This window comes from Lathamus discolor, chromosome 2 (assembly GCF_037157495.1).
Source record: "Lathamus discolor isolate bLatDis1 chromosome 2, bLatDis1.hap1, whole genome shotgun sequence".
In the NCBI taxonomy this organism is placed as follows: Eukaryota; Metazoa; Chordata; class Aves; order Psittaciformes; family Psittacidae; genus Lathamus; species Lathamus discolor.
This window is the reverse complement of record NC_088885.1, coordinates 3,266,201-3,292,140: the sequence shown is the minus strand read 5'-3', so window position 1 is coordinate 3,292,140 and position 25,940 is coordinate 3,266,201. Positions and strand designations below refer to the sequence as shown.

General features: G+C 41.7%; 1 protein-coding gene across 2 annotated transcripts; it reads left to right on the top strand.

Annotated features, from left to right (window-relative positions):
• Positions 1-819: 819 nt before the first annotated feature.
• Positions 820-25,496, top strand: PIK3R4 (phosphoinositide-3-kinase regulatory subunit 4). Of its 2 annotated transcripts, none has more exons than XM_065665479.1 (19): positions 820-1,857; positions 3,066-3,199; positions 3,364-3,946; positions 6,174-6,308; positions 8,199-8,420; positions 11,001-11,174; positions 12,338-12,483; positions 14,211-14,414; positions 14,627-14,828; positions 15,382-15,581; positions 16,513-16,699; positions 17,655-17,820; positions 18,575-18,739; positions 20,647-20,858; positions 21,122-21,253; positions 22,238-22,338; positions 23,423-23,511; positions 23,939-24,047; positions 24,881-25,496. In XM_065665479.1, exons 1-19 carry the CDS (start codon positions 1,128-1,130, stop codon positions 25,049-25,051), a joined length of 4,062 nt encoding a protein of 1,353 aa, XP_065521551.1. In that variant the 5' UTR covers positions 820-1,127; the 3' UTR covers positions 25,052-25,496. The 2 variants fall into 2 exon arrangements, with proteins under 2 accessions (XP_065521551.1, XP_065521550.1); XM_065665478.1 differs by having other exon boundaries at positions 821-1,857; positions 16,489-16,699.
• Positions 25,497-25,940: the final 444 nt, after the last annotated feature.

Genomic DNA, 25,940 nt, shown 5'->3' with positions numbered 1-25,940 from the left:
GAGACGATGTGTTAAAGTGACCTCAGGGACAGCTTGGTGGAAATACAGACTTGGGTAAGTTTCGACCGTACAGGCACTTGAGTGGGGAACCCAAGCATCACTTTGTTAGTAATGTGTTACTTCTACTAGTCAGTAGTTTGCAAAGGCAAAAAGCAAAAGGAAGGATGCACAAACTACGCTGGGCTTCTCCTTGCTCTTGAGCACTGAGGTCATAAGAAAGGCCCCCTTTTTGTTTCACTCAGAGCTTGCTATGAAAACCCTTTTTCTCCTATTTCAGATACATGAAAACCTGTCAGGATTTAGACCCAGTAGTGAAGTAACCTAAAAAAACCCTCCCCACAGGCACCTGATGCTAAGCATTAGGACAAGGAAGCACGGCCGCTCTTCTGTTTGCCTGGCCAAGAGAAGGTCCTGACTGATGCATCTAATGCCTGTTTCACCAACCTACTCCCATCGCTTTCTGATCCACACAGCTTGCACTGCATCCTTACCACGCCCAGGGAAGCAGATACGCTGTACCCACCATAGCTCTTCCCTGACATTGCTGAATAGGCAAAAATAACTTATAAGCTGCCCAAGCGCATCACTGTTCCTCCTCCCGCAGTACCGCCTCCTCAATCACAGGGCACGCAGGAAGGACGATTCCCTCACAGGGAACCAGGTCCACAGAAGGTACCCAGCCCGGCGCACCGCGAAAGCCGCAGCAGGGTCACTTAGCGCAGGCACCAAGGCAACCCCCGCCGCTCTCGGAGCGGGGAGGCGGGCGCTGCCGCAGCAGGTCCCGCAGGATGTGAGCTCACGGCGCCGCCCCTTCCCCGTCCGCCTCTCGGTGCCGGTTCCGCCGCCCGCCCGCAGTCCCGCCTCGCTCCATCCCACCGCTGGGGCTGGGCGGGGGGATCCCGGCTACTGCGTGCGCCGGTGAGTGCTGCGGAGAGCGACCCGGCCCCGCGCAGCGCTGCCCCGGCGGCGGCGCTTGGGCAGCGGGGGGAGCCGCGGCGGGGCCCGCTTGTGTCCGGGGCAGCGGGGCTGCGCTGTGCGGGGCCGGGGGCAGCGGCGGAAGGGCCGCGTGAAAGCCGCGGCGTGGTGTTGCGCAGGCAGCGTCGGGAGAGCCGTGGTGCGGTGCCGCCATGGGGAACCAGCTGGCTGGCATCGCCCCCTCGCAGATCCTCTCGGTGGACAGCTACTTCTCGGACATCCACGACTTCGAGTACGACAAGAGCCTAGGGAGCACCCGCTTCTTCAAGGTCGCCCGAGCCAAGCACCGGGAGGGGCTGGTGGTCGTGAAGGTGTTTGCCATCCAGGATCCGACCTTACCCCTGACGAGCTACAAGCAGGAGCTGGAGGAGCTGAAGATAAGGCTACACTCGGCGCAGAACTGCCTTCCCTTCCAGAAGGCCACCCTGTCCGAGAAGGCTGCGATGCTTTTTAGGCAGTATGTGCGGGACAACCTTTATGATCGGATCAGCACACGGCCGTTCCTGAACAACATTGAGAAAAGGTGGATCGCTTTCCAGATCCTCACCGCTGTGGACCAAGCGCACAAATCTGGAGTCCGCCACGGGGACATTAAAACAGAGAACATAATGGTAACCAGCTGGAACTGGGTTCTTCTAACTGATTTTGCCAGTTTTAAACCAACTTATCTCCCTGAGGACAATCCTGCCGACTTCAATTACTTCTTTGACACATCACGGAGGAGAACGTGTTACATCGCTCCCGAGCGCTTTGTCGATGGCAGTATGTTTGCCACGGAGTTGGAAAACATGCGGGACCCTTCAACTCCTTTGGTGGACTTGGCAAACAGCAATCAGCGAACAAGAGGGGAGTTAAAACGTGCAATGGATATCTTTTCTGCAGGTACTCGGAGCCATCGGGAGAGTCTGGTGTTTATGAGCGTGTCAGGGTGCAGACCCAACCCCAAACCTTTCATTCACAAAGTACACAATACAGTAAGCCACATAACTTCAGTGCATCGCCGTGTTATCTAAGAAGGGAAACTGCAGACTGTCCTGTTATGGTTCAGCTCTGCCCTGGGAAAGAGATGGTTCTGCGAGGCACAGACCATCACCACCCTATGGCTGGGGTTACAGGGATGCATAGTGTATGCCTCATGGGACCCAGAAGGAGGTTACTCAGTGGTTCATCTAAGGTCTAGCTGCCTGGGGACTGAGCCAGCTTTCAGTTTGGCAATATTGGCTTTAGAAGCCCCTTCTCATTTCATAGTCCCCCCAGGCAGGAAGTTGGATAACTAAATAAGCTCCTGCCATACTCTCGCTCACAAATACTTGCCACGGTCAGACTGTGGGGGTCTGCCTTGAGTCTTGGGCTTGTCTTGAGCAGTTAGAAAGCCATAAGTTTGGTTGGGTTTTTCGTTTGTTTTTTCTTAAAGTGATTGAAAATCAGAATTTAAAGGCAATGGTTACTTCATTTTGCAAGCTGCTCTTATGGCCGAACTTCCAGGGCACTCCACTGATAAAGCAAGATGCTGACTGTTGGGAGCAAACTGCAGGCGTGGGACCACTGAATAGAATATGTGTCATGTACATGATGGGGGGGCTGTGTTTGGAAGTCATGTTGTTTCTCACTGGGCATATAAGCTTGTGTGAGTGAATATATGCTGTGTCTCAGCATCACTGTGGAAGCAGAGATTGTTTCTTTACCTTCTGTAAAAGGATGGTTTAGTTTTGACCTACTGCCCGATCTATGCTGAATTACTGGTGCTCTTCTGCCACGTGACGGCGATATAGGTTCCTTTTCTGGTGGTGTGCTTTCCAGCTGGCAGGTGGCTGAAGGCACTGCCCCATGTTTCCTAATTGCAAACTGCTCTGCTATTGGCGTGTTTGAAATAAAACACTTTGGAGATATTTCAGGGACCAAGCGTAATAAACACTTTTTAGAGCTTGAGATGTTATGTCCTTTCCGCAGTCTGGCAACTCATTTGCCTTATTTTTAATCAAGCTAAGAGTCACGTAGCGTTTATTCTTGTCTGCACATAGAAAGCAAAACTGAAGTGTTTATAATCCTCTGACACCTTTGACTTTTTGGGGTTTTGTTTTGTTCCTCAGGCTGTGTAATAGCAGAACTCTTCACAGAAGGTGTACCCTTGTTTGATTTATCTCAGCTTTTGGCTTACAGAAACGGCCTCTTTTCCCCTGATCAAGTCCTAAACAAAATTGAAGACCGCAGTATCAAAGAACTGGTAAGGATGGACTACAGCTTTAGAATGATTTCTGTGGTCTGTTTGTAGCTTTTCCACCTACTCTGGTGACAAACTTGGGTTTGGGTTTTGGTTTATTTTGCATTACAGATGTTTAAGCCTTTAACCTTTCTCTCCCATTCTCTCCCACTCCTGCCTTTCTCAAGGTCACTCAGATGGTCCATCGTGAGCCAGATAAACGTTTAGCAGCTGAAGATTATTTGAAACAGCAACGTAACAATGCATTTCCTGAAATATTTTACACTTTCCTTCAGCCTTACATGGCCCAGTTTGCCAAGGAAACATTTGTATCAGCAGATGAGCGTATATTGGTCATACGTAAAGATCTGGACAACATCGTTCACAATCTCTGCGGGCATGATCGCACAGAGAAAGCTGAGGGAGAGACAAAAGAGAATGGGCTGGTTATTCTAGTGTCTGTGATAACCTCCTGTTTGCAGACTCTCAAATACTGTGACTCGAAACTGGCTGCTTTGGAACTGATTCTTCATTTAGCACCACGATTAAGCGTAGAGATTCTTCTGGATCGTATTACTCCATATCTGTTACATTTCAGCAACGACTCTGTGCCCAGGGTGAGGGCAGAATCCGTGAGGACACTAACTAAAGTTCTTGCTCTTGTCAAAGAGGTGCCACGCAATGACATTAACATTTACCCAGAATACATTCTGCCAGGTATTGCACACTTGGCCCAGGATGAAGCCACCATCGTCAGACTTGCATATGCTGGTAAGAGGAAATCCAGTCAAAACTCCAAATCTTCAGCTTTTCTGTATGTCCTTTACTCTTTTCTCCTCTGCTTAAAATCATCACATAGCTTGCTGGTTTTGGTTCAGTAAATCTCCCCAGAAGTCTCAGAAATGACTGCAGGTAAAGACACCTATACTCACTTAAGGTTGGTGGCAGCAACTAAATAATTGATGAGTTGAACACTTAACAGGTGAGTTTCCAGTGTAGATGTGTACCCAAACTAAATAATTGCATTTTAAATAGTTGACAAAATGTGTTTGCTCTCTGTTAGATGAGTAAATGTTTTTGTTGTGGGTGGCTTTTTTTAATTAACATTTAGTCTTCACTGTAGTTTTGCACATAAAAGCAACTTGCAGAATGTGTACATGTGCTTTGGGCTAGGGCCTGGATAGAGCACACAGTAGGTGTGCCTACAGATAAGGAAAGGGTGAGAATTTAGGGAAGCAGCTTTATTCCCTCGATAAGCAAGAGCATAATGAAGAAGTCTTTATGGGGCTAATTGTGTGAACAGGGCTTTCTGAGCTTGCCCCCCCCTTTGCTGCTTTTATTAGTTAATCTCAGTTGACATTTAATTAGCTCACATTGTTTGCTTAGAGTGGCCTGATTGAACTGAATAAATATGAAACTAACTTGAATCATCTATGTGTTGCTATGCTTCAGAATTATTTTCTCACAAAAAGAAATTTGATATTCAGGAGCTGAAATTACAGTATCTGCTATGTAACAGACTGGCTTATACTGTAGCAGGTGTTTTCTTTGTACATTACTCGCATGAGTTCTGCCTGGTTTAGAAAGAAGCTTTATAAGTTATGCCCGTATTTATTATTTATCATGCACCTCTATTTGCTATGACTAGCATTTTTTTAAGTGTGTTACTTCATTGTTTGGTTGAGGTTTTTTGTTTTGCTTTGGTTTGGGGTTTTTTTCCCCAAAAAAAATATAAATGCAGAATCCAGTTGAAAATGTCTCAGGTGATGTTTTTCTTCTGTTTACTAAGCTGATAAAACTGCTGATAAAACTTAATTGTTAAAGACAGTGTATGGTTAATGAATAGAACTGATTGATTCTGATTACCTTGATCTTCCACATTTAGGTCTTTGTGAAACAACCATATTTTCATGTCTCACTTTTATTTGTAGATTTAAAAAAAAAGTCTTCTAAAATTATAGTATGTTCATAATGAATTTTTAAATTAAGTAATATCAAGCTGAAGTTTTTAAATAAACTGAAATGGAAGAAACAAAATGCAATCTCTTTTATGCGAGTGCAAAAAGGCTATAGGTCTCAGTACCCATAGACTCCAGTTGCATCTGTTTACACAGAGAATTCTCTCTGTGTTCAGTGATTTGACTTTATTTTCAAACCAAGTGCAGCTACAGTATTATCTGAACTTTGAAAAGGCTGTTTGAACTGTAGATGGTCAGGGCTGATTAAGTTGTCTTAATTTCAAATAGCTTTTCTTTTAAGAAAGCAATTTAAATTTCAAATAAATATATATATATGTTTAAAGGTAGCCTAATACCTGAGTTAACTTGTGTTCCTATAGAACACTTCTTGGAAGTGCTCAGACTGGTGATTTGATCTGGGCTATGGTCAGGCTCCATTGGCATGCTGCTGTTGTCTTGGCTGACACTCAGAACGGCTGCTTAAGTAGGACTTCTGTCTCAATGAGATTATTCCTGTGCCAGCACTGGCCTGACCCATATAGTATAACCTGAGTTGCTTCAGCAGATTCCAAACAGTGCAGAACGGTGCCAAATCACATGAAGACGTATGGGGACAAATGTTTTAAAACCAGAATCCAGCCCCCAAGGGTAACCCTTAGGATATGTATCCTGGCATGGTGGTTTGTTGTTGGTCTTTTGTTGCAGTCTACCACATGGGCATGTTAATTAAGTTAATTGGCCTTTAAATTCTATCAAGTTATTTAGTCATGAGCCTGAGATTAGGTGGCATTTAGGGCTAGTTCTAGAAGACTGAAGTTAGTCCTTGTTACTCGTTATCCTTTCCCCTTGTTTACATGACAAAAGTGCTGTGTAATTTGAAGTACTTGGCAGTTTTGCTGGAGTCAGGGTTGACCAAAGCATGTTGTGTAATTTCAATCCCATTTGCCCATCATGACCATCCTGTCAGATCAGGAGGATCGTCAGACTGGTGTAAACTGGCAAAGGAGGACAATTCTTAATCAAACTGTTTTGCTTTGCAGAAAACATAGCATTGTTGGCAGAAACGGCTCTGAGATTTCTGGAGTTAGTACAGCTGAAAAATCTAAATATGGAAAATGAACCAAGTGGTGAAGAGATGGATGAAGCATCTCACCCTAGTGATAACTATGACACAGGTACTGTCACTTCTACTTACCTTACCTGCTTATAATAGCAAATCATGGGCTAAAGCTCCTAGTTAGCACTGATCTTCCTCATATCTTAAAGTTTAGCCTTCCTATTAAATGGGGAGAATGCTTTGTCTCGACCAGTTTCAAAGTGTGTGTGTTACAGTTTCATGCAGAAAAAGACACCTCTGTTCTGAACATTGTGCAAGACAAAAAACTGTATAAATGAGCACATTTTTCTTCTCCAAAATTTCTCAAGATACTTGTGATGCTGGCTGTCTGATTGCCTTTCCAGCTTTACTCATTTACTCCTGTAAACAAGTCAGCTGCAAAAACATGGCTGTATTCCAAATACTGCTTCCATTGAAATGGCAAGCAGTGTTAGCTTTAAAAACCTGCCAAATTCTGGCACAGTCATAGTACTGTATTTTGCAGTAATTTTTCCCTTTCTGTTCTTATGCCTGGCAATTTCTGTCTCTCTTTTTGTGTGAAGGTGCTGAATGTATGGATGCCATTGGGCAGTGTCACTGCTTAGTCTGTGCTACTCTGTGTTACAGAGAATGAGTTAAATCCTAAGGATGGCTTTTCTTTTTCTTTCCCTTGGAAAGGAGAGATGTTAGTAAGTGACCTGGGCGTCAGCTGCAGTGCCATTTAGTGGTGCATAGCTTTCCAGAACAATGCTGGGTCAGTCTTCCAAGCTGGGAAGAATTTGTGGTTTAAAAGTTGTCATTTCTCTTTTGGGTTAAGTAGATCAATCTGTGATTATTTGTAATTGGTAAACATGCCACACGTATTCCCTCTGGTAGAGCAAAAGGCATGTTTCAGTTATTTCTTAAACTAGTTGCAGGATGATAATTTATAAAAGAAACCCCAAAACACACAAATCCTACCAAAACCAAACAAAACCAAACCCTTCAAGTTCTTCACATAAGTCACAGGATGCTCAGAATTGCTGAGGAGTTAGAGAGGAAGACCCATCATACAGGCTGTGTTTTTAAGAAATACTGTCCCCTATCCCTCAAAATATGCCAGACATGAAAGAAGTAACCCAAGGAAGAAAGAAGTTTGGATACTTCTATTCACTTTACCCTTTTAGAAACCAAGCATGAGAAATTTAAACCCAGAAGGCAACTCTTACATCAGAACAGAGGGAGTCCTGATAAAAAGCAAATCAGCTGATCATCTGACTGCAGGCAAATGGTAATCACCCTTGCAAAGCTGGGACAACCGCGTGTTTGAGAGCCTCCTTGTGCAGTTGTCAGTAATAGCCAGTGCATTAACAGTTATGGGTTTTCCATGTAATAGAAATGTTTTCTTAGTTGCATCATGGAGTAGAAGCGATGGGCAAGGTCATCTTCAGATTTTCATTGGTATTGTTAGGGTCACTGCTGATACTTTATGCAATTGGAAGTTCTCTCTTTTTCAAGTGTTGTTTATTCCTCTCTTATCTCCAACCTATCTACCTAACTCGAAATGTACTCTTGATCTGTTATCAGTTTACGAATTTTGAAACTGATAAACATATCCCACCAGAATTGCCTTGAAGCATTTTGTTGACTGTTGTAACATTATCACTGACTCATTCTGATGCTTCTTTACATCTGCATTTCACCTATATACCTAAAGTGAGCTGGATCATCTTAGTTGAAGTTACAACGTTTGTAGAACATATTGATCTGGGAAGAATGTCTTATGTTTCTATCGTTCCTTGCTTTGCCACCACCTCATGCTTAGTCTGAGGTCTTTGGGGAACCAGTTGTTGAAATTGTTGAGGTTCTCTGGTGTTGTCCATCCTGCTGAGTCGGGTGTTTTTCAGTTGTAATTCCTTTAGCAGCAGGTAGTGCACATACATGTGTTGTTTCTCTCCAACCCAAATGCTCACCCTGTTGTCTCATGCAGAGTTGCAAGCCTTGCATGAAATGGTCCAGCAGAAAGTTGTGACATTGCTAAGTGACCCGGAGAATATTGTGAAACAAACACTGATGGAAAATGGAATAACACGTCTCTGTGTCTTTTTTGGGCGTCAGAAAGCCAATGATGTTCTTCTGTCTCATATGATCACTTTCTTAAACGATAAGAATGACTGGCATCTTCGAGGAGCTTTCTTTGACAGTATTGTTGGTAAGTGTTTGGTTTCAGCCAAACAGGGAGATAATAATGTCAATTAATTTTTGCATGCTGAAAACTACAGTCATACAGAAGTCCTCTCTTATGAAGGTTACTACAATTTATAGGAAAATACTTTGCTGAATTATTGGGTGTAAATGTTTCTTTAGGAAGCAAAGATAAATATCTGAACTAAAAGAAAAATGTATTTATTTTAATACAAGTGAGACGGACACATTTAAGTCTGGGTAAGATTAATGTAAAATAAACTTTAAATGCTGAGGGGTGTTTTGGGTTTGTTTTTTTTTTTTTTTGACTTTGCTATTTTTTCTGAGTCTTTATTAAAGCCACTGAAGCAAAAACTGAATTATGACAAGTAAATACAAAGACTTCTGCAAGCTGTCTTGTAGACGCATCACTTCACATGTGTGCATGTCCCAATAACTTCAGTTGACCTGTTCATATGATGAAAACTATGAGTTGTTATAGGCTTAAATTATAATTGAATTTTTTTCAGTGCCTTAAAACCTCACTTAAAGACTCCTGTGAGCCCAGAAAACTTATCAATTCTAAAATCTTACCAGTGATGACATTAGGTGTCAAGTATATGTAATGTTCTGTGCGTGTTGGAAACTCTTCCGTCTGACTGTTGCTGAGAGTCAGTCTCAGGATTTGTGGGTCAAGAAAACTTTCCTAGTGCAGTACCTGGGAGGAAAAATGGTATGTCAGGTGCATGGCAAGAAAAATGAGCGTGTTCAGACTTCAAGAAGGGCCACTATGGTAGGCATACATTCCATATGACTGTAAGCCACAAAATGCTGTGCTGGCAAAGCCTGCGAAGATGTGATGCTAGTAACTTGTCAGAGTTTGTTTAGAAGGAACAACGGGGTTGCCAAAGCACAGGTCAGTGTCCTGGCTTGCAGATGTGAGACAATTAAGTGTAAATGTCAAGACATGTAACCTGTATTTTTAACTCCTCCTCTCTCAGTATCTGTTCAAAACCTCCACAAAAGAATTCAGGTAAAGTTCAAAAGTTATATTTTTGTTTTACACTGCTTTACTTAAAGCTTTTGCACATCTTTAAAACTGAGCTCTAATGTGTTTTAAGTTTGTGCAGGCACTGCTGCCTGTGCCTGTGGGCAGATGCCCTTCTGTAGCAAGTGCCACCAGGGGGATTTCTTACTTGTGCTATTTCTCCCTTCTTTGTCTCTTCCTTTTAGCAACTGGTTGCAAAGCCCAGAATTAATACATGAGCAAGTATATGGATTACTACCTTATTAGAGTAAAAGTGATAAAGTTATTTTATGTTTAATCTTGATTCTGATGGGAAGATGTAGAGTTTTCTGGTAATTATCAATTCCAGGTAACGGGACTAGAAGCCGAGGCAGTTATGGTCTGTGCTGAGTACCACATATAACAATAGCATCAATAAGCTTGAGCTATCCATTAAAATCTTTACTCTTGAGAACAATCAGAGGACTTGCCCAGTTGTTTGTGGTAAGGGATGTTAGCTTGATGGATTTAAAGCTAGAGGAAAGATGAGAAATCCAATAAGGTCCATCTTCCTGACTGTTGCCAGAGATCGATTATTATAGATGGATTATCTAATCTGAACAAGCAGCTCCAGATGGCAGTTTCCTGTGGCCAGTGGCTGGTTTTCACATGGGAAAAGAAGAATAGGAAAGCAGTTTATTTTACTGCGATCATAGAATCATAGAATCACAGAATCACAGAATAGTTAGGCTTGGAAAGGACCTCAAGATCATCTAGTTCCAACCCCCCTGCCATAGGCAGGGTCACCTCACACTAAACCATCCCACCCAAGGCTTCATCCAGCCTGGCCTTGAACACTGCCAGGGATGCAGTTGATATATTTTTGACCAGCAGCTTTGAAGGAATTACTTTCATTTTGCTTTTGATCTTGGCTTCTTTCTAAGGTTTTGAATTATATTTTAGAATCAGATTTATTTTTGAAACTAGGGCCAAAGTGGCTTCCTGTTGGCAAATAATTTGAGAGTATTTAACTAAATGGCAAATCTCGCAGCCAGTTCAGGCTGGAAGTTTTTTAGAAGATTGTTCTAAAATTTCCTTTCTGACTATTAGTGATTCTTTCTTTTGTGGCTAAATGAATGCCTGTGCTAATAGACTTCCCTTACTGATAATCAGTCCAGTATCCAGTTCAGACTTTTCGAGAATCTGAATGATACAACCACTGCTAAGTTAAAAGACAAAATCCTGCTAACAGAACCATTCATTGTTGCTTACTTGTCATTTCCATGTACAAATGCAAGCATGGCAGCCCTTAGGAGCACTGCTGGTTTTGCCTTGCTGTTGCAGACTTCTGCTGGCCAGCTGTGTGGCTGACAGCTATGCCTGGCATCTGGAAGGACCTCTGCAGGCACAGGGATCTGCTTTTATCAGGCAGTTTTCAGAATGTTGGTCTAACTTTGAATGGAAAGAAGCTTCTTTTTTTTCCCTAGTGACTAATAATCTATTTTGAGACATCTCTGTGGGAAAGCTGTTTTAAACTCTGGTGAGTGAGGAATGGCAAGGAAGTGCTACTTTGGATATTTATGTTTTCGTTTTATGTTTCAGGTGTTGCTGCTTATGTTGGCTGGCAAAGCTCATCAATACTGAAGCCTCTGCTTCAACAAGGTCTCAGTGATGCTGAAGAATTTGTCATTTATAAAGCCCTCAATGCTCTCACCTGTATGTGCCAGTTGGGGCTCTTGCAAAAGCCCCATATTTATGAGTTTGCTTGTGATATCGGTGAGTTGGAGCACTGGAGAATACATTGTTTTTCCTAGTTAGGAAAAGAAATCTTAGTATTACGTAAAGCTTCACTGTCAGCTTAGCTGTCCAGTATACATACCTATAGTACTGGTTTAGAATCTACACAAAACTCTGTTAATGAACTATTGCTGGTCAGAGCATGTGAGTGCTCAGAACTCTTAAAATATTAATTTTGATGAAGAAATTAGAAGCAGCTTCTCTGATTTTTATATCGGACAGCTGCAAACAGCACTTAGTCCAAAAGCTTTCTGCTTGAAGATCTTTCTGGTTTTTCATTACAACCTCCTATAAACAAAAACTCCTGGTCACTTCTGGAAGTTGATCAGGCCCATAACTTGCGAACTCTTAGCCATCAGCCTTTGGGGAAGGGGGAAATCCAGTCCTTCAGACAATAAGAGGTCCTTTCTCATCCTATTTCTAACACCGTAAAAACTCATTTAACTCAATAGAATCTTGAACAGAGTTGGTCTCCTTCTGTATTAGACTTACAAGTTTAATTTAGATGTGCCCAAGATTTACCAGATAATTATGGAAAAGAAAATACCAGCTGATCTTTTGAGATGTGGTCTGCTTCTTCCTAATGTTACGGCTTTTCAATATGCTATAACATTATGGAGCAGATGATCTGTGACTGTATCTCGTGACTAGATACAGTGCTTTGATTACAACTTCTTAGAACCTACATAGAGATACATGAGATAGATTTCTGAGTCTGATAATCTTACAGTATAAGTAGTGAGTATTCAAGGCAGAGAGGGGGAGAAGGAAATAATAAAGATTTACTTAAAAATGAAAAAGAATAAAAAACAATCACTGGTATTGGGATTATCCATATTAGCCCAGAATAAGGTTGAGGCCTATTTTTGGATTAGTCTCCTTTGCAAATCTGGAGTTGACAACAAGGATTGAAATGAATAAATAGGAAAAATATGCTTTTGGGCAACAGCAAGGAAGCTGAGCAGCATGGACACGGTGAAGTCTATGAAATAGTTTTCTCAGTATGACTTGGTGCTCTGAAGGAAGGTTCAGTTTTGGGATAATTCTAGGGGAAGGAAATGACATTGCAGGCTGCCATATACAAGATGACTCCCTCTTTTTAATTTAAATTATGTATTTTAACAGCCTAATTTTTTTTTCAGCACCTTTCCTGTGTCATCCTAATCTTTGGATATGTTATGGTGCAGTTGGATTTATCACTGTGGTAGCACAATATTTGAATATTGCTGATGTCTACTGCAAGCTAATGCCATACCTCCATCCCTTTATCACACAGCCAATAATACAGGTAATAATTCAAATGCTATTAAAGTGAATATATCTTGGCTAGTCATAACTCTTAAGTCTGTCTTGGGCATAGTCCTGGCCAAGATTAGTCCAAAATTAGGATTTTTTTCAAGTAAGGTTAGAGGCAGTGTTTTTGAAGCTTGTGATTTCAGCAGTGCTGCTGCTAAGGGCAAGGGCAGAATGTTCGGCATAAATGAGTTAAGTAATTTCATAACAGCACATGTTTAGGAATGACCTGCATGATGCTGGTAACATATTCATATTTGTATCCTATTGCATGTAACTTTAGGACCTCTAGAATGCATCTCTCAGGTGTTTAAATAAGAAACAGATGCAGTACTTAAACACATGATGCACTTTTCAGCAGAACATTTTCTTGTAAGCCAGGCAGGTGGTAATTTTGCTAAAAGAATACATCTCCCTAGACACCTTGTGCAGTGTTTTGGGCATTGATTGATAAATTTCTGTCTTGTTCACTTCCTGCTTTGTTTTAGTATGTAAGTCTTTTCTTTACTATGCCACACTAAACATAGTAAGCAAGTAAGGGGTAGTATTGAGTTGAATCATAATAAAGTCCTCCCTTTGGACTCATATTGAAGTTGTTTTTCATGTAGATGGTCAGCTATGAGATGTGTGTTATAGGAATGCGGTCTTCTGACACTGATGTGAAGAAACAATTGCAATCCCAACCCCATCATCTCCCATTAATTATTTTGAGTATTCCAACCTTTGTACAAGCATTTATGTCATCATTTTCGGCCTAATTAGGTTTAGCCTTTTAAATGTGGGACCGTAACCGGGGAACTATTTAATGGATATGGCTTGCCTTCCCCCTGCCATCTTAAGACCTATTCTTGAAACAGCAGAGATCAGGTACTAAAAAGTATAAACTCAAAGGAATGTTGGGGCTGCAAGTAATATGGATTGTATGCAAGATTTTGTTTGTTCAGACATATTCTATGGACACAAACAGACACTGATTTGCCACCTGGGAGGATAGAAACTTGTTTGGTTTTTTTTTCTCTTTCAACAGTAATGAACAATCTTTAGTAGTAAGGAACTGCCCTAGTTAATGATTCTAAATTATGTCCTAACTCATCAGTTTCTTATGATTGTTTATTAATGTCCCAGTATGCTTTTGAATATTACTTAATTACATGCTTGTGCATCCTTATTCCTTTGTATACATAGGAGGAAACCTGGTAATCTGACTGACACAGGGGAGGAGCTTTTCTAGTTGGCATTTTTGCAGTGTAAATAGGCCAAAGAAAGACAGTTTGAAATATGTACTTGTAGCAGAACTTTTTGTGGCATCTAGCAATACCAAGTTACTGTTCTGAGACTGCTGGGAGGAGAGGGAAAGAGAATGGAGAAAACCAGATGTGACCAGCATGGATTTTACTTTCAGGAAAGAAGAGAACTTGAGTCTAGGTTATTTACACAATGATGTGCAATGATTTTGAAGTCCTGTGTGATTTTTTTCTTACTGTAAGTTTGAAACCATCTCTCCAGGACTGAGCTGGAAACAGGATTTTTAGAACATGCATTCAGGGGAAGAGATTAATTTTTGTATCTTACTGGCAATTGTCCAGTTACTGACTTTCAGGGTAGGAGAAAAAAATACAAACACTATAGACATGAGGTGACAGTGTTTACTGCTAGATTTCCTCATGTTTATGTGGATATTATCCTCCTCCACGTTGACTGATCTTTCTTTTTGAATTGCAGATAGATAAAGAAATAGTCCTGCTAAGTGTACTTAAAGAGCCTGTCAGCCGTTCCATATTTGATTATGTATTAAGATCAAAGGATATCACAAGCCTCTTTCGACACCTTCATATGCGTCAGAAGAAGAGGAATGGTGTTCTCCCTGACTGCCCACCCCCAGAGGACCCTGCCATTGCACAGCTTTTGAAGAAGCTTCTTTCACAAGTAATGTTTTTTCGTTACGTACCTCAAAAGTCAGGCTTGAGACACTTGGGCTCTGGACATCTCCACAGACCCAAACCTTGCCATTGCTGCTGTAAGGGGCTCTCAGGCTGAGGTTCTGATCCTGCAATGTGCTCCTTCCATTTCTGAGCCAGAAATTAATGCTACCGCTACTTACATCTTTATGATAAGTAATATTTTCTTTTATTTTGTAGGGGATGACTGAGGAGGAAGAAGACAAACTGTTAGCATTGAAAGACTTTATGTTAAAGTCAAATAAAGCTAAAGCAAATATAGTGGATCAGAGCCATCTGCATGACAGCAGTCAGAAAGGGGTGATTGACTTGTCAGCTCTGGGAATAACTGGGAGACAAGTGGATCTTGTTAAAACAAAGCAGGAGCCTGATGACAAACGTGGTTGGTATATTTTGTGGTCTATATAAAGTATAGCCTTTCTTTCAGGGTTAGAGAAATTAAGTCTTTAATTTACTCAGCAAGTGTTCTCCGTAATTCAGCCTACATAATTATCACCATCCTCACTGGGTTTGCAGTAAGAAAATTACTGCTGCTATTTGAAATGTGAGGTGGTGAAACATGGGCATGTTTTGCCCCTGAGAAGATTTAAATTACTTTGCATTTGCAGTAGTAGTATGCACCATTTTGTTTAGCAAGTGGTGACAACCAGGGCTCTAGTGACCCATGCTAACAGTGTAAATTAGAAAGGTTACATTTCTGTGCTCTCTGTTTTCTCTCAAGAAGCAATGAGCTCTAACATATATCTGTGTCAGCTGATTTAACCTAGCAGTAGGGGCTTCCCTATATAAAAAATAATAAACAGTCCTGTAAACATTGGATTTGCATGTAGTCTGAAAGTATTGACCAGCCTGAGTGAATGTTGTCGTAATAATGTTTGGATTTTGGGGTTTTATTCTCTTCTTCCACCTCCTCCCTCTCTCCTAACTGTTTATAGCTAGAAAACATGTAAAGCAAGACTCAAATGTAAATGAAGAATGGAAAAGCATGTTTGGGTCCCTGGAACCAACAAACATCTCCCAGCCCATATCCAAAGGACATGGGCAAACAACTGATCCTGAAGCCATCCAGGCTGGGAAACCACTTCGTTCAGAGTCCTCAGCTGGCATTTGTACCACTTTATCATCGTCTCCACAGGTATTACTGAAAAACACTGTCTTCACATCTTGGTGATTCAATTGTTTTAAAACCACATGGGGTGTGGCATTTTTGTTTGTTTGGAGGTTATTAGACACTGGTCATGGTATTCTCTGGTATCTTCTCTAGTACAGTAGCTGACTTTCAAGTTCTGAAAGTAGGAATTGAGTGGGACAGAAGTAAGTTTAGTCACTTCAATAGAAGAGCTTCACTGACAAGTAGATGCTTTGCAAGAAGGGATGGGGCTTTGTGAATTAGTCAATCATTAGGTAAGCTGTTCTAGCAGGTAAAACTTTCCCTCGAATTGCATACCCTGATAAATGTGAGGAAGAGATGTCATGATTTTAACTTGGAACTGGTGTATCACATCGCATCACAGCTGTAATACTTAGTACTGACTACAGAAAGATGAGCTGGAAGCCCTGCAGGCTGCAGAGGCATCTGAACGCTGTTTCCTATTTGGTTTCTAGTTGGAGATTAACTTCTAGCTTTAAAGGAGTGTCAACTCTGAACTAAGGGGGAAACACTTCACACTTTTCTTTTTAAAGCCCAATATAAAGAAATAATTGTTTGAGAGCTAACCTTTAATTCTGTCTGTCTTGAGAGCTATAACTGCTTCTGTAATCACATAAGAGGTGTGCATGGCACAGTTTCTACAAATAGAACACAGAACGGACTAGGCAAACAGGGTAGAGTAAGTGAATGGTTAAGCTTTTCTATAAATAATAATTCTCACTATTTTAAATTGTTTTCATGGAACATGAATTCTTTAATGCTAGTTTATTGCTAGCTGGTTCAATTAAAAACAAAAATAGCTTTTTCCATTTCAGTGTGACCCAGTACTCTTAAGAGCAAGATCTGTGTGTAGAACATAAGGGTTATATTTTGAAGTACTTACCTCTTACAGGCATCTGATGGGGTGGTTGTTCAGCCCAGGAAATCGGCCATGCAGGTGCTGAGCAGTACAGCATCCCCGTCTGCGCACCAGTTACGCATCACCACTTGCAAAACAGAACTTCAGCAGCTAATCCAGCAGAAGCGAGAGCAGTGTAATGCAGAGAGGCTTGCCAAACAGATGATGGAGAATGCTGAGTGGGAGAGCAAGCCCCCACCTCCAGGTAAATCACAGGCCACTAAGGTGGCTATACAAAAAAATATGTATATATAACTTGAGTCAAAACATCATCATCTTGAGGAAAAAACATAAGATGAGGAAAAGGGGAAAGTATTAGACTAGGGAATTTGCCTACTATGCGGAGCACCCATTTGGCAAACTGCATACATGATCTATGAAAGAGGTCATGGAACGTAGAACTTTACCTTGCAGAAACAGACCCAAGGCACTGGTCTGAAGCCCAGGTTGCATGCTCTGTTCGAGTGAGTTTTCTGTTTGCAGCCAGGTATATGGCAGATCTGGCATACAGCTTGCCATCCTGCAGCAGCCTCCTCTTGGTTTGGACAAGGGGAGAAGCACTGTGTTGGGAGGTGAGAAATGTATTTTGCCTGGGGTAGCTGCAGATTTTTGGCCATCCTGTGAGTATTGTAACCTCTTGGCCAGGTTTTCTTACCAAGTGGCACACATACTGGGGTGGGCTGTTAGAGCTGCCCTTCTTTACAAAGAAGCCTGTCCTCACTAGCAGTGTGACAGTGACACAGTGCCCAGCCACAAAAGAGTATGTTCTCTCGCACAAATCTGTGTTCTCATATTATGTTGTTGCATTATTGTTCCTTCTTGTTCCTCCCCTGGAGCAACACCCAGGTTTTGCTGATTAGGGCTCTGGCAGCCACTGTGGGAGAAAACATACAGTTTTAAATCACAGCCATCTTCCTATGGCCACAACTTGAATTTTTAAGATCTAAATCCCTCTCCAGCATCCTTGTAGGCCCCTTCAGACACTGGAAGCTGCTCTGGGGTCTCTATGCAGCTTCTATTCTACAGGCTGAACCCCAACTCTCTCAGCCTGTCTTCACATGGCTTCATATATCCTGATACAGCTATTGGTAGATGGGATCAGGGAAATTTTTGTGTTCCTAATTAGACACCAAATTCCATGGTTTTGTTTCTCCCTGTAGGATGGCGTCCCAAAGGATTGTTGGTAGCTCATCTTCACGAACACAAATCTGCAGTGAACCGTATTCGAGTTTCTGATGAGCACTCCATTTTTGCCACTTGCTCAAATGATGGCACAGTGAAAGTCTGGAACAGCCAAAAAATGGAAGGAAAAACCACTACAACCAGGTAGCTTTAAAACTCATGGGGTTTGAGGGCTGCTGTTTTGGGAGTGCAAAATAAAGCAGAGCAGGAAGCAAAATATGAATCACTTGTGAGTGTGCTGGAGATACCAATAATGAAATACACTGATGTTCTTTTTGGCATGCAGCTATAAAATACTAGGTTTCAATTAGTTAACAAAAGAAATCACTAGCAAATGTAGTCGCAGCTGTGGTAATTATGGGCTTTTTTATCTCATTTCTGTACATACATAAATATATTCTGGTGCTGCTGTTTAAAGCCATCTGAGGGTTTTTTGAACAAATTAGCTTTATGCTTAACTGTCTCATCCACTGATACTTGATGCAGGAAAGCTGTATTGCTGGTTGAAGCACAGGTGGTATGGTATGCTGCTTTGATACAGCCGTAGGGTAGACTTTTATTTTACTAGTAGGCAGATGTGTGCTTCTGCACCTGGAGACTCCTAACCTAGAGGCTTAAAGATGGAGAGTTAAGCTTTCAGAGGCGCAGCATAGGCTATGTTGCTTTCTTACTTTAGAACACTTAGAAAATGTTATATAAAAAAGTGTTATTTTCACTTGGAAAATGTTACTACATTACCAGAATGTAATGGTTCACTGAAAAGAATGAACCACTGGTTTTAAGTAGGTGTTCGAGAGAAGTAATTTTTTTGTTAAGTGCTACCAAAAAATGCCTTTTTTTTATCCTTCTTTTTCCCCCCTTTACTCTCTCTCTCTCTCTCTCTTTCTGTACTGTTTAGATCAATTTTGACATACTCTAGGATTGGAGGACACGTAAAAACACTTACATTCTGCCAAGGATCCCATTACTTGGCTATAGCTTCAGATAATGGTGCCATCCAGCTTCTTGGTATTGAATCTTCAAAGCTCCCTAAATCTCCTAAAATTCATCCAATACAAAGCAGGTATGTACTTAGAGCAGTTAAATCTCACTGCAGAGCTGAAGCTGTTACTATATTCCTCAATTAGATCCCTTGATTTGCTTGAGGCTTCCTGCTGGCTGAGGCCCAGGCTGTACTGGACAGCTGTAATCCATGATCATGGATTCATACTGCTTCATAGAGAAATGTTCATAGGAAACCATGCAGGGCTGAGAATTCATAGCTCTAAGTTATTGGTGCCTCCTGTGTGACTGGACTTACTATGAGCCTAAAACAATCAGTCCTCAAGTTCTTTTATTTATGCACTGGGATGGGTAGTTTCTTGCCTCCTCTGTTGCTATATTAATACTTATAAAGTGATTTGGAGGTTCTTTTACAGGTCATTAGATAAATGTTTACAAACGTACAACATGTGGTTTGGCCTCAGAATTTTTTCTGCCAGGCTTTTAATGTGAGTAAGGTGGCAAAGATATGGGGGATGGGATACCATGTAGGGGGAGGAGTCTTTGGGGATGGTTTAGTTCTTTCTTACCTCTCTCCATATGAGCAGTTTTTGAGTATTTGGCAGTGATTCAACAGCTTAGTCTTCCATATTGATGAGGGACATGTCCAGGCCCCAGCAAATCTAGCAGTCATCTCAAAGACTTCTTTTGTCCAAAGTAAAAGGTGTCTTAAATGTCCTCTCCTGTTTGGGATTAAGTACAGAAATTAAATAAGCCAAATACAATGGAGGTGGAAACTACAAACCATATTTTCCCTTTTGGTATGCACTGTATTTCTGCCTGAAGAAAGTGTCCATTTGCACAGACAGTAAGTGATTGATGACAGTGCTGGCAGTATAACATGAACAGGGGTGTTCCTGCCTGTAAACTCTGGGTTGATGAATACCTGATAAACATGGAGCATGAATTACAGAATCCCAGACTGGTTTGGGTTAGAAGGGACCTTAAAGCTCATCCAGTTCTGACGCCCTGCCACGAGCAGGGACACCTTCCTCTAGAGCAGGTTGCTCCAAGCCCCTGTGTCCAACCTGGCCTTGAGCACTGCCAGGGATGGGGCAGCCACAGCTTCTCTGGGCACCCTGTTCAGTCTCACCACCCTCTTAGTAAAGAATTTCTTCTTAATGTCTAATCTGTATATACCCTCTTTCAGTTTAAAACCATTCCCCCTTGTCTTATCATTACATGCCCTTGTAAAAAGTCCTTTTCTGGATTTCTTGTAGGCCTCTTTAGGCACTGGAAGGCTGTATAAGATCTCCCCAGAGCCTTCTCTTCTGTAGGCTAAACAACCCAAACTCTCAGCCTGTCTTCATAGGAGAGGTGCGCCAGCCCTCTGATCATCTTCATGGTCCTCTTCCTGACTCGCTCCAAGAGGTCCCACATTCTTCCTATGTTGGGAGCCTGAGAGCTGAATGCAGTACTCCAAATGGGGTCTCACAAGAGCAGAGTAGAGGGGCAGGATAACCACTCTCAACCTGCTGGTCACGCTTTATCTGATGAAGCCCAGTACACAGTTGGCTTTTGGGCTGCGAGCGCACATTATCAGGTCATGTTGAGCTTCTCTTCATCCAGCACGCCAAAGTCCTTCTCCTCAGGGCTGCTTTCAGTGCATTCTCTGCCCATCCTGTAGTTGTGCTTGGGATTGCCCTGACCTGGGTGCAGGACTGAGAGACTCAGAGCACAGAGCTGTGTTTATGTTTGCAAAGAGCTGCTGACAGCCTTTTACTAGTTTGTAGAAGGCTCACAGGTCCTATTGGCAGAGAGACTTAAAAGAGCATAAGCATCTGTTGTACTAAAATCACAAATTTGTTTCTGGCAGATGCCTTGAGAAGTGACATGAAGAGGAAAATGCTCAGCATTAGCTATTGGAAGGAGTCTTAAACTTAGAGGGAGTCATGCCTATTTCTAAATTAATTTATTCTTTTAATCCAGGTCCTTAGATCTGAAGGATGATGGCTGTGTGGTAGATATGCATCACTTTAATTCAGGAGCCCAGTCAGTCCTGGCTTATGGTACAGTTAATGGATCTCTGGTTGGATGGGATTTGCGATCTAGCAGCAATGCTTGGACGCTAAAACATGATTTGAAGTTAGGCCTTATAACTTCATTTGCTGTCGACATACACCAATGCTGGCTGTGTATTGGTAAGCCTGTATTTCTTGTTAGCCTCTCCTTCCCCTTCTGGTTTTCTTTTACAGTAACTATAGCTCAAACTTTTGCTTTATATCATTTGCCTAGTATATGCTTTTCTGAAACAAGAGAGAAAAACCCCCTGATCTATTTGTGGAAATTGTTCTGACCTTTAATGCTTGAGGCTGAAGCCTATCTCCATAGGTATAGAGCACAAGGAGATGGGCAAACCCCCATATATTTATGCTTCTGATTATGGCGAGCTCTCTCTCACCAGGAACAAGCAATGGTACCATGGCATGTTGGGACATGAGGTTTCAGTTGCCTATCTCCAGCCATTCTCATCCCTCTAAGGCCCGAATCAGACGTCTGCTCATGCATCCCGTCTATCAGTCCTGGGTAATTGCAGGTAAAGGATGTCTTAAACTTGCCTCACCTTTGCCAGAGGTTGCTTCAGTTTAGTTTCTGCTTCAAGCCCTAGGTGGAGTGTTTTTATTCCCTTGCAGTTTCTCATGTGCTGTGGAGAGTATACTTGTGTTCATACTTGTATTCTGCCACTGCTCTTCCTGGCTTTTTGAATCTGAAAAAGAGAGAGAGGAAGGACAAAAAAAATGAAGTAGTGTTAAGCCATTGTGAAAATTACTAACAGCCTTTACAATTCTCATATTCTGACCGCTAGAGGGTCACTTCATGTGTGCTGTCTACCACATCACTTTTCAAGGACAAAACCATATAAAAGATAGAACCCAAACTCATGGCATACATTGAAGTCAATGGGAATTATGCCACTGCCTTCAGTGCCTCTGTAGAGCAGAGAATGAAAGGCTGTCTCACTCCAATTCCCACACGAATCTAATGCACCTGTGTCATGGGTTAGAGCTTTTGAAAATATCCCGACATTCCTCATTTGGTATGCTCATGACGGCTTTATTCTCACTGCATGTAGCACTGTTACATACTTTTAAGAGTTTGTGTTAGGAATACATTCTGAAATGGACAAGTAGCTTAAACTAATCCTGCAATAACAAAATTTATAAAGTTGCTGTAAGATGAGAGTAACTTGAGTTTCATATTTTTCTTTGTCAAAGAAGGATGAGAAGTTATCTTGGGGGGGAAAAGGGAGGTTTTAATACCTTTTTAAAGGGCTGGAGATTAAAGCAGATTTCATTTAAACTCCTGAAATTAGACCCTTTTAGCTGTAGTGAAGCTGCTTCCAAGTGGTAAATGGAAAAAAAACATGTGCATGGCTTCAGTGTTAAAATAACACAAATGCTGCTGAGAGCAAAGTGAGAGTGTTTCTGTGTTTTACCCTCTGTGTCATGTCAGTAGAACGGGTAGTGAGAGGCAAGCAGCCTGGTTTATATTTTTTGCATTGGCAATATCTTTCCTGTAGCTGTTCAAGGCAATAATGAAGTCTCCATGTGGGATATGGAAACTGGTGATCGACGCTTCACTTTGTGGGCCAGCAGTGCACCTCCTCTTTCAGAACTGCAGGTCTGGTTTCCTTCTTTTCCAGTTTCAGTTGTGTAGCCAGGGCTAGAACAATCTCAGACTCCGTGCTGTGCATCAGCACAGTTATGTGTTTCCATGGCTGAGGCAATTTGGCACCTGAACTTGCCCTGGGATTTATTTTGGCACCATAATTGTTTTGTGTCAAAATCAAATTCCCTTTGTAAAACAGCAGTGCACCCTGAACCTTCACTGGTATCTTCTGCTGTGTAACCTGAACCTTCGCTGGTATCTTCTGCTGTCTGTGGAATGTACTTGTAACATTCACTTGCTATATCCAGTCGTGTTCTTAGAAAACCAGGGAGCCTGTCAAGCCTGTGAAGATTAGGGCAAAGCCAAAACTCGTAGTGTGATATTGTACTTACTTTTACATGCTGTTTCTGGGATTGTGCATACTTCTGTGAGCATCTGCTCTTTGCACATTCTTTCTGTAATACAATGCCACTACTATGCTGAACTGCTAATTTAAAGCATGAATTTGCTCTTCTTCAAGGAGTTAACTGGGGAAGGAGCAATCTGGGATATTTATTGTTCTTAAAACACAAATACATACACAAAATAATTACAGCTGCTTCTACGTTGGTTTATAGTTCTGGAATCTATGTTGGTTAGGTAGATCTGGAATCTACCTAAACCTGAATTTGTACAGGCTATAAAGATTGAAAGTTGAGTTTATTTTGGTCATGCCCTTTGCACAGGAAGCTCTATGATTGAAGCTAATTTTCGATTGTATATCCATCCCTTAATGCCATCATACCATAAAAATTGAACATCCATGTGCTTTTCAATATGATGTGCCTTCCTATTCTTTTAGAAATAATCTCTTCCATTTGCCATTGAGAATGTAATTTCCAAGATTCCAGACAAGCATTGAATCTGCCGCATTGCTCTCTAAAATTTAGGGAAGCAATTTACCTGAATATATTGTGACCCATTGAAGTAACTTGACATTTGTCAGAAAGATTTGGGAATTGGGTGGACAAATGTGGTAAAGAATGAATTCCCTTTCTGAAGCATGGCAACAGCTATTGGTAATAAATTATTTTTATATATCCCTTTTCCCTACTAGCCTTCTCCTCACAGCATCCATGGAATATACTGTAGCCCAGCATCTGGTAATCCCATATTACTGACAGCAGGCTCAGACATGAAAATAAGGTAATAAAACTAGCAACTATTTTGTTTGACACCCTCCCCTCCACCCCTGCTGTTGTTCTAAATTTTGCCAAGTATTGCCTAAGTAAGCTCCGAGAAGTCAAAACAATATTGCTGAAGATGTGTTCATTTAGTAAGCATCAGTAAACAGAGAGAATTGTTCTCAGCAAAAGTAGTGCAAAACTTGGTGCTTCTCTGAAACACGTGTACCCCTCTGTAAAGTTCTTGATAGACTGCATTGGCAATATAAATCATGTGTAAGCTTGATACGAATGTTGGTATCTCTGCACACTCTTTTCCACTAAGCGTAGAAGGGAAATAACACTTGTACCCACTCATTTTCAACGTAAGAGCAAAACAGCTTTTAAACAGCTATATTAACATGATAAAATTGAGCATCTCAGCTTAATTTTTGTTTCTTTGTGTTTAGGTTTTGGGATCTTGCCTACCCTGAGAGATCATATGTTGTTGCTGGAAGTTCTAATTGCCCATCTGTTTCCTACTACAGGAAGATAATTGAGGGCACGGAGGTGGTTCAGGTATTTTGCTTTGTTTGATAGACATCTATTCTCCTTGCCTTTTGGATGGCCCCATGGGTCATGTTAATTACATGGTAGCTTTATTTCTGTCATTTACGGATGATGTTTGCCTTGCATTTTCAGGTGCCAGAGTTACATGTTTCTTTTGGATACTGAAATCTAGTGTTTTAACACTTTTGACTTTGATCAGTCTTTGGAATGTCTCTTGTGTAGGATTCAGCAAGACAGTGTGAGATGTACTGGTTCCAAAATGATATGGTAGCAGAACTTTGTGGGTTTTATTACACACCTGAGAGTGACTTTTGGAACTGGCAGTGTTGCTAGTTATTGAATAAGCACTGTGTTTTTTTCCAGTTCAATTGAATGAATGCTACTTCAAAGGTGACTGGAAGAAAAGTCAGTGAGGGTCTACCTGTGCACTGTGATATTTTAGTGCTGCTTCATCTGAAGTTCTTGAACAATTACATTCATTCTATTGAACCAGTTTTATAAAACCTATGGGGAGATGTATGTGTCACTGTAGCTTCTTTTTCCCCTATAGGAATATCAAATCTTAGTAGTAAGTGTAATTGAAATAAATATGAGGAAAAAAAAAATTATCCCTATTTAGTGTCAGTCCAGATTAAGAATTAGGTTGTGTGTGATGAAAACAAATGAATCAAGGAGTAATAATAAGAAAACTCTCCAAGGGTGGGAGTTTCTGTGTTCGAGTATTTTGTTTGGTTTGCGAGTTTTTTGGTCTTTTTACACTGAGAACCTAGTATGTGTGACAGTTCCCCTTTGCAAATGCTCACCCTTCTGTAAATAATACTTCTCACTTTGTTTTTGCACAGGAAATTCAAAACAAGCAAAAACTGGGGCCCACTGATGAGACCCCTCGGAAAGGTCCAGAGTCTCTCCCGGTTGGACATCATGATATTATCACAGATATCGCAACTTTCCAGACTACGCAAGGGTTTATAGTAACTGCATCAAGGGATGGAATCGTTAAAGTGTGGAAATAGAGGTTGCACTAATATATAGTATGTAAATATTTGTAATAAAGAAATAGTGTTATAATGAAGTTTTCAAGGACTGTTTCCACGTCATGGAATAGAATGGTCTTTAAAGACTGCAAAGGTGATGATAAAATTGGTTATCTGTATCTTACCACCTTGTTAGCACTTCTTAATCACTTCTTTTAATAAAGATGTTTTGTATCTCTACCATTTCCACAAAATGCCAGTCTATGAGGAAATCGTTTAGCCTGGGTTTGACTACATTGTTCTTTAAGAATCTTTCAGAAGACGATTTAAAGATGTCCCACATTATACATTCTTAAAGTTTCTAAAAGCAAAGAGCTGATAGAAGTACTTCAGTGTCTGACTGCTATGTTCAGTCTGAAACAAGAACCAGTGCACTAATGTACCTGTACATTCTAATAACTATAATAAAGTCCACTTGAGCTTCCCTTTTTGGTACTTGGGGGTTTTTTATAACCTCTGCAGTGTCTCTGGTCCCAGCTGCCAGTGCCGTTGGGCTGCTAACTGTAGGTTGAGATCAGCTTAAGCTTGCGTCAGATCCGTAACTGCCCCCTCGCTCCCACTGCCCCGTGCCTTCACCTCGCTCCTGCCCTTTGCCCTTGCCTTGCTCCCACAGCCCTGTGCCTTCCCCTCGCTCTTACCGCTACTGTGCCCTCACCTGATCCCTCTACCCCATGCCCTCGTCTCGCTCCTATCCCTCCGTGCCCTCACCTCGCTCCCGCCCTTTGCCCTTGCGTCGCTCCCACTGCCCTGTGCTCTCACATTGCTCCCACTGCTCTTTGTCATCTCCTCGCTCCCGCCTCCCTTTGCCCTCGCCTTGCTCCCGCTGCCCTGTGCCTTTGTCTCGCTCCCACCGCTCTTTGCCCTGTCC